The sequence below is a fragment of the Scyliorhinus torazame genome, chromosome 12, assembly GCF_047496885.1.
Source record: "Scyliorhinus torazame isolate Kashiwa2021f chromosome 12, sScyTor2.1, whole genome shotgun sequence".
Taxonomy (NCBI): domain Eukaryota; kingdom Metazoa; phylum Chordata; class Chondrichthyes; order Carcharhiniformes; family Scyliorhinidae; genus Scyliorhinus; species Scyliorhinus torazame.
In genome coordinates, this window is record NC_092718.1 from 222,375,890 (window position 1) to 222,384,885 (window position 8,996).

Below are 8,996 nucleotides of genomic sequence, written 5' to 3' on the forward strand. Positions count from 1 at the left end.
GTGTCGGGGTTTGGGGGGGCGGTGTCGGGGTTTGGGGGTGCGGTGTCGGGGTTTGGGGGCGGTGTGGGGGCGCGGGGGCGGGGTTTGGGGGGGCGGGGTTTGGGGCGCGGGGGCGGGGTTTGGGGGGGCGGTGTCGGGGTTTGGGGGTGCGGGGGCGGGGTTTTGAGGGTGGCTGTAATGACTTTACTCCATGGTCCTCTGTCTCTCTCTCCAGATGATTTTGAACGGCCCGGTGAGAGGACTGACAGCTACTGATGACTAGCAACAGTCTCCTGTTTTGCTGTAAGTATCGTGTAACTTTTTAACCTTCTGGACTGTCTTGGATCTAAAAGAAAGTTTATAATCGTTAAATTATACAACAATCCCCATGAATATTCAGCAGTAATTCTGAAATGATGCCTCCGTGAAAATGCAGTTACATTTCATTGAACAAGGTGTATCTTTGTTGAAGGGTTTACAGCAAGGCTGACAGAGTGAAACTCTCAGTTCCCAGTAACTCCTGATCGATTGGCTCTTGCGATCTGTAAGCTCCTCCAGTGGAGCGTGGACCCTGACAGCAGATTTGGTGCTCCACATTATTCCACACATGCTGACTCGAGAAGTCAGTGTCAGCTTCAGATTAGCATTTAACTCAGTCCTCAACAAAATCCAGTCGGGCAGCAAACCTCAAAGATATATAAGGACAGGTGATCAGAAAGGGCTTTCTTTCAGGGGCATCTTGAACATGGGACAGAGATACTGAGGAAGGGTCTGGAGCTGAGCGGGGACAGAGAGAGACTGAGGAAGGGTCTGGAGCTGAGGGGGACAGAGAGACTGAGGGAGGGTCTGGAGCTGAGCGGGACAGAGAGACTGAGGAAGGGTCTGGAGCTGAGCGGGACAGAGACTGAGGAAGGGTCTGGAGCTGAGGGGGACAGACTGAGGAAGGGTCTGGAGCTGAGGGGGACAGAGACTGAGGAAGGGTCTGGAGCTGAGGGGGACAGAGAGACTGAGGGAGGGTCTGGAGCTGAGCGGGACAGAGAGACTGAGGAAGGGTCTGGAGCTGAGCGGGACAGAGAGACTGAGGAAGGGTCTGGAGCTGAGCGGGACAGAGAGACTGAGGAAGGGTCTGGAGCTGAGGGGGACAGACTGAGGAAGGGTCTGGAGCTGAGCGGGACAGAGAGACTGAGGAAGGGTCTGGAGCTGAGGGGGACAGAGAGACTGAGGGAGGGTCTGGAGCTGAGCGGGACAGAGAGACTGAGGAAGGGTCTGGAGCTGAGGGGGACAGACTGAGGAAGGGTCTGGAGCTGAGCGGGACAGAGAGACTGAGGGAGGGTCTGGAGCTGAGGGGGACAGAGAGACTGAGGGAGGGTCTGGAGCTGAGCGGGACAGAGAGACTGAGGAAGGGTCTGGAGCTGAGCGGGACAGAGACTGAGGAAGGGTCTGGAGCTGAGGGGGACAGACTGAGGAAGGGTCTGGAGCTGAGGGGGACAGAGAGACTGAGGAAGGGTCTGGAGCTGAGGGGGACAGAGACTGAGGAAGGGTCTGGAGCTGAGGGGGACAGAGACTGAGGAAGGGTCTGGAGCTGAGGGGGACAGAGAGACTGAGGGAGGGTCAGGAGCTGAGCGGGGACAGACAGACTGAGGGAGGGTCTGGAGCTGAGGGGGACAGAGACTGAGGAAGGGTCTGGAGCTGAGGGGGACAGAGACTGAGGAAGGGTCTGGAGCTGAGGGGGACAGAGAGACTGAGGGAGGGTCAGGAGCTGAGCGGGGACAGACAGACTGAGGGAGGGTCTGGAGCTGAGCGGGACAGACAGACTGAGGGAGGGTCTGGAGCTGAGCGGGACAGACAGACTGAGGAAGGGTCTGGAGCTGAGCGGGACAGAGAGACTGAGGGAGGGTCTGGAGCTGAGCGGGACAGAGAGACTGAGGAAGGGTCTGGAGCTGAGCGGGACAGAGAGACTGGGGGAGGGTCTGGAGCTGAGGGGGACAGAGAGACTGAGGGAGGGTCTGGAGCTGAGCGGGACAGAGAGACTGAGGGAGGGTCTGGAGCTGAGCGGGACAGAGAGACTGAGGGAGGGTCTGGAGCTGAGCGGGGCAGCAGCTGAAGTCTCCGATATCGATGGCAGTGTTATTAAAATTGAATTCTGTCAAGACTCCAGGGTGGGAGGAACAGAGAGGGATGTGGGGTTGGAGGAGATGACAGAGAAGGAAAGTGCGAGGCCATTGAGTACGGATGACGATTTTCAAATTGAGTGAGAATAGGTCAGTGAGCAGAGAGTGGGATACGTGAGCAGGGCTTGGCGCGAGCAGGGTTTTTGCAGAGCTGGAGTCTGGCCTGGGGTACTTTGGAATGTTCAACAATGCAGGGGTCTAAGCTGTGGCAGATGGATGGAGTTGGTGAAAAGTCCGGCGATGTTATGGAGGTGGAAATTGGCGATCTCACTGATGGATCAGAAGCTGAGTTGGGCGTCGGGTAGGAGATCAGATGTGGCTCTGGCTCGATGCTGGGACCGCAGCAAAGGTAGAAGCTGGAGAAGAGAGTTCAGTCTGTACCTCTCACTGTGTGGCAATAGGGCCATAGCAGTACGATCATCTCGAGTCACAGAAGCCTCTGAGGCATGCAGGGCTAACGCAACATCCACCCCTCCCTGACACTACCTCACGCTGACCAATGTATGACTTTGCACAGCTACCTAGAGCCCTCAATGGTGACAGCCTAACTGAGTGTTGAATTACCCCAGGATACAGGGCCATATCCCACAGTCCAGATCACTACTGAGCCTGAGGGGATTAGCAGAGAAGGTGAGATGGGGGACAACGACTCCGGGAAGTCAACATTTAACCATATAGAACATAGAACATTACAGCGCAGTACAGGCCCTTCGGCCCTCGATGTTGCGCCGACCTGTGAAACCACTCTAAAGCCCATCTACACTATTCCCTTATTGTCCATATGTCTATCCAATGACCATTTGAATGCCCTTAGTGTTGGCGAGTCCACTACTGTTGCAGGCAGGGCACTCCACGCCCTTACTACTCTCTGAGTAAAGAACCTACCTCTGACATCTGTCTTATATCTACCTCCGCTCAATTTAAAGCTATGTCCCCTCGTGCTAGAATCACCATCCAAGGAAAAAGGCTCTCACTGTCCACCCTATCCAATCCTCTGATCATCTTGTATGCCTCAATTAAGTCACCTCTTAACCTTCTTCTCTATAACGAAAACAGCCTCAAGTCCCTCAGCCTTTCCTCATAAGATCTTCCCTCCATACCAGGCAACATTCTGGTAAATCTACTCTGCACCCTTTCCAATGCTTCCACATCCTTCCTATATAATGCGGCGACCAGAATTGCACGCAATACTCCAAATGCGGCCGCACCAAAGGTTTGTACAGCTGCAACATGACCTCATGGCTCCGAAACTCAATCCCTCTACCAATAAAAGCTAACACGCTGTACGCCTTCTTAACAACCCTATCAACCTGGGTGGCAACTTTCAGGGATCTATGTACATGGATACCGAGATCTCTCTGCTCATCCACACTGCCAAGAATCTTACCATTAGCCCAGTACTCTGTCTTCCTGTTATTCCTTCCAAAATGAATCACTTCACCCTTTTCTGCATTAAACTCAATTTGCCACCTCTCAGCCCAGCGCTGAAACAGTAAGGCAAGAAATGCTGTTGGAAAGCTCCTGTACCTCAGTGAGAGTCAGCACCTTCAGGAACTGTGCCCAAGTGAGAGTCAGCACCTTCAGGAACTGTCCCCCAGTGAGAGTCAGCGCCTTCAGGAACTGTCCCCCAGTGAGAGTCAGCATCTTCAGTAACTGTCCCCAGTGAGCGTCAGCACCTTCAGGAACTGTCCCCCAGTGAGAGTCAGCACCTTCAGGAACTGTGTCCCAGTGAGAGTCAGCACCTTCAGGAACTGTGTCCCAGTGAGAGTCAGACCTTCAGGAACTGTGTCCCAGTGAGAGTCAGCACCTTCAGGAACTGTGGCCCAGTGAGAGTCAGCACCTTCAGGAACTGTGTCCCAGTGGGAGTCAGCACCTTCAGGAACTGTCTCCCAATGAGAGTCAGCACCTTCAGGAACTGTGTCCCAGTGAGAGTCAGCACCTTCAGGAACTGTGTCCCAGTGAGAGTCAGACCTTCAGGAACTGTGTCCCAGTGAGAGTCAGCACCTTCAGGAACTGTGGCCCAGTGAGAGTCAGCACCTTCAGGAACTGTGTCCCAGTGGGAGTCAGCACCTTCAGGAACTGTGTCCCAGTGAGAGTCAGCACCTCCAGGAACTGTCCCCCAGTGAGAGTCAGCACGTTCAGGAACTGTGTCCCAGTGAGAGTAGGCACCTTCAGGAACTGTGTCCCAGTGAGAGTCAGCACCTTCAGGAACTGTGTCCCAGTGAGAGTCAGCACCTTCAGGAACTGTGTCCCAGTGAGAGTCAGCACCTTCAGGAACTGTGTCCCAGTGAGAGTCAGCACCTTCAGGAACTGTGTCCCAGTGAGAGTCAGCACCTTCAGGAACTGTGTCCCAGTGAGAGTCAGCACCTTCAGGAACTGTGTCCCAGTGAGAGTCAGCACCTTCAGGAACTGTGTCCCAGTGAGTGTCAGCACCTTCAGGAAGTGTCCCAGTGAGAGTCAGCACCTTCAGGAAGTGTCCCAGTGAGAGTCAGCACCTTCAGAAAGTGTCCCAGTGAGAGTCAGCACCTTCAGGAACTGTGTCCCAGTGAGAGTCAGCACCTTCAGGAACTGTGTCCCAGTGAGAGTCAGCACCTTCAGGAACTGTGTCCCAGTGAGAGTCAGCACCTACAGGGACTGTGTCCCAGTGAGAGTCTGCACCTTCAGGGACTGTGTCCCAGTGAGAGTCTGCACCTTCAGGGACTGTGTCCCAGTGAGAGTCAGCACCTTCAAGGACTGTGTCCCAGTGAGAGTCAGCACCTTCAGGAACTGTGTCCCAGTGAGAGTCAGCACCTTCAGGAACTGTGTCCCAGTGAGAGTCAGCACCTTCAGGAACTGTGTCCCAGTGAGAGTCAGCACCTTCAGGAACTGTGTCCCAGTGAGAGTCAGCACCTTCAGGAACTGTGTCCCAGTGAGAGTCAGCACCTTCAGGAACTGTGTCCCAGTGAGAGTCTGCACCTTCAGGAACTGTGTCCCAGTGAGAGTCTGCACCTTCAGGAACTGTCCCCCAGTGAGAGTCTGCACCTTCAGGAACTGTCCCCCAGTGAGAGTCAGCACCTTCAGGAAGTGTCCCAGTGAGAGTTAGCACCTTCAGGAACTGTCCCCCAGTGAGAGTCAGCACCTTCAGGAAGTGTCCCAGTGGGAGTCAGCACCTTCAGGAACTGTGTCCCAGTGAGAGTCTGCACCTTCAGGAACTGTCCCCCAGTGAGAGTCAGCACCTTCTGGAAGTGTCCCAGTGGGAGTCAGCACCTTCAGGAACTGTGTCCCAGTGAGAGTCAGCACCTTCAGGAACTGTCCCCCAGTGAGAGTCAGCACCTTCAGGAACTGTGTCCCAGTGAGAGTCAGCACCTTCAGGAACTGTGGCCCAGTGAGAGTCAGCACCTTCAGGAACTGTGTCCCAGTGGGAGTCAGCACCTTCAGGAACTGTCTCCCAATGAGAGTCAGCACCTTCAGGAACTGTGTCCCAGTGAGAGTCAGCACCTTCAGGAACTGTGTCCCAGTGAGAGTCAGACCTTCAGGAACTGTGTCCCAGTGAGAGTCAGCACCTTCAGGAACTGTGGCCCAGTGAGAGTCAGCACCTTCAGGAACTGTGTCCCAGTGGGAGTCAGCACCTTCAGGAACTGTGTCCCAGTGAGAGTCAGCACCTCCAGGAACTGTCCCCCAGTGAGAGTCAGCACGTTCAGGAACTGTGTCCCAGTGAGAGTAGGCACCTTCAGGAACTGTGTCCCAGTGAGAGTCAGCACCTTCAGGAACTGTGTCCCAGTGAGAGTCAGCACCTTCAGGAACTGTGTCCCAGTGAGAGTCAGCACCTTCAGGAACTGTGTCCCAGTGAGAGTCAGCACCTTCAGGAACTGTGTCCCAGTGAGAGTCAGCACCTTCAGGAACTGTGTCCCAGTGAGAGTCAGCACCTTCAGGAACTGTGTCCCAGTGAGTGTCAGCACCTTCAGGAAGTGTCCCAGTGAGAGTCAGCACCTTCAGGAAGTGTCCCAGTGAGAGTCAGCACCTTCAGGAAGTGTCCCAGTGAGAGTCAGCACCTTCAGAAAGTGTCCCAGTGAGAGTCAGCACCTTCAGGAACTGTGTCCCAGTGAGAGTCAGCACCTTCAGGAACTGTGTCCCAGTGAGAGTCAGCACCTTCAGGAACTGTGTCCCAGTGAGAGTCAGCACCTACAGGGACTGTGTACCAGTGAGAGTCTGCACCTTCAGGGACTGTGTCCCAGTGAGAGTCTGCACCTTCAAGGACTGTGTCCCAGTGAGAGTCAGCACCTTCAGGAACTGTGTCCCAGTGAGAGTCAGCACCTTCAGGAACTGTGTCCCAGTGAGAGTCAGCACCTTCAGGAACTGTGTCCCAGTGAGAGTCAGCACCTTCAGGAACTGTGTCCCAGTGAGAGTCAGCACCTTCAGGAACTGTGTCCCAGTGAGAGTCAGCACCTTCAGGAACTGTGTCCCAGTGAGAGTCTGCACCTTCAGGAACTGTGTCCCAGTGAGAGTCTGCACCTTCAGGAACTGTCCCCCAGTGAGAGTCTGCACCTTCAGGAACTGTCCCCCAGTGAGAGTCAGCACCTTCAGGAAGTGTCCCAGTGAGAGTTAGCACCTTCAGGAACTGTCCCCCAGTGAGAGTCAGCACCTTCAGGAAGTGTCCCAGTGGGAGTCAGCACCTTCAGGAACTGTGTCCCAGTGAGAGTCTGCACCTTCAGGAACTGTCCCCCAGTGAGAGTCAGCACCTTCAGGAACTGTGTCCCAGTGAGAGTCAGCACCTTCAGGAACTGTGTCCCAGTGAGAGTCAGCACCTTCAGGAACTGTCCCCCAGTGAGAGTCAGCACCTTCAGGAACTGTGTCCCAGTGAGAGTCAGCACCTTCAGGAACTGTGTCCCAGTGAGAGTCAGCACCTTCAGGAACTGTGTCCCAGTGAGAGTCTGCACCTTCAGGAACTGTGTCCCAGTGAGAGTCTGCACCTTCAGGAACTGTCCCCCAGTGAGAGTCTGCACCTTCAGGAACTGTCTCCCAGTGAGAGTCAGCACCTTCAGGAAGTGTCCCAGTGAGAGTTAGCACCTTCAGGAACTGTCCCCCAGTGAGAGTCAGCACCTTCAGGAAGTGTCCCAGTGGGAGTCAGCACCTTCAGGAACTGTCCCCCAGTGAGAGTCAGCACCTTCAGGAAGTGTCCCAGTGGGAGTCAGCACCTTCAGGAACTGTGTCCCAGTGAGAGTCAGCACCTTCAGGAACTGTCCCCCAGTGAGAGTCAGCACCTTCAGGAACTGTGTCCCAGTGAGAGTCAGCACCTTCAGGAACTGTGTCCCAGTGAGAGTCAGCACCTTCAGGAACTGTGTCCCAGTGAGAGTCAGCACCTTCAGGAACTATGTCCCAGTGAGAGTCAGCACCTTCAGGAACTGTGTCCCAGTGAGAGTCAGCACCTTCAGGAACAGTGTCCCACTGAGAGTCAGCACCTTCAGGAACTGTCCCCAGTGAGAGTCAGCACCTTCAGGAACTGTCTCCCAGTGAGAGTCAGCACCTTCAGGAACTGTGTCCCTGTTGAAGGAGTTAGTGGGGAGGGAGAAACTGCTTGAGAAATTTCAACTGATTTTGACCTCAATGTTTTTTTTCTCTTTTTGAAAAGCTTCTTGAAGTCTGTGTCCAAGGCTCGAACACCCCCAGGCAGTGAGAGATGTCTCTGCTCACCCATAAACCATCCCTATCACCGCATTTATAGGATGATTTCTAACAAATCTTCAGATGTTTCTAGAAGAAATTGATTGTGAGCAGACAAAGAAATTTACAGGACAAAGCACTAAATTTTATCCCATACAGAATATATTGAGTGTTAGAATTTGCTGTGTGCTGTTAATAATATACTGTGTCTGGACCAAAACCTAATTGTGGTTTCTTGATGACGACCAATCTGATCTCTCCCAGCAAGTGGCCATGATGTGCAGTTCTCAGTTATTTCCTCTTTTCCATTCATGTATCGGTAACCTATTAACTGTTGTTAATTTATTAGTGTATCATTAACTTATTTGGTTGTCTTAAGTGCAATAAAATGCTCCCAAGCTCCCCTGTTCGGAGCATGCCTGCATTCCCTGTTCTCCAGAAGCACAGGCATATTAATGAGGAAATGAAGTGTGGTTGCTGGTGAATGGTGTGGTGGGGCAGGAGGGGTGGGGAGAAGGGGTGGTATCAGAACCTATGCCCCTATCCCGCCAGTCAGCCGGGACAGCTCAATGTGGGAGGAGGGTCTGGCAACGTCAGTGTTGGGGACGCAGCTTAAAAGTGACCCTGGGCCGTCTGACAGAGGCTTAGGATGTGTCTGCCTGTTATTAACGGGCTTTGGTTGTGTGGCTGGTATCTGGATGTGTTATGTTAACCAAACCCAGGTTCGTATCTCAGGGCTGAGATTCAGTAATGTGTCTCCCCCACTCGACAATCCCCACAACCCCTCCCCGCCCGCCCCCACTGTACCCCCCCGACGTCACCTCTACTGAGAGTTTATTTCATGAAATCTGTCCCATTCTCTGCATCTCTCTTAATCAATATGTTACTCTCGTATTGTAAACTATTTTTTTCATTTCTCAAAGAAAGTGTCACTTATTTTTTTAATTGTTTTACTCACGCAATAATAAAACAAAGTCCAATAGCACCTGAATCGTGTCTCAGTCTGTCTGTGTGTAAGTGCGCCTGGGAGCAGTGTCACATCAGAGCAGGGATGTGCAGCCCTCACTGACCTAACGCCATTTCCAGTACTGCGGCTGTGAGATAAGATGCCAATGCCCTGTAAAGGTGGGGAAAGGGCAATTGTAGAGGGAAGAAGTGGAGGCTTTCAACCAGATCATGACCGATCTAGACCTGCACTCCACTTGC

The 8,996-nt window shown here is 53.5% G+C and overlaps 1 protein-coding gene across 1 annotated transcript in view; it reads left to right on the top strand.

Annotated features, from left to right (window-relative positions):
* Positions 1-8,781, top strand: part of pitpnab (phosphatidylinositol transfer protein, alpha b) — an 83,180-nt gene extending 74,399 nt beyond the window's left edge. Inside the window, exons 10-11 of the mRNA XM_072469990.1 lie at positions 215-282; positions 7,759-8,781. Coding sequence (XP_072326091.1) covers positions 215-262 — 48 coding nt within the window. The 3' untranslated portion in view covers positions 263-282; positions 7,759-8,781. The remainder of the gene's footprint in view (positions 1-214; positions 283-7,758) is intronic.
* The last annotated feature ends 215 nt before the right edge of the window (positions 8,782-8,996 follow it).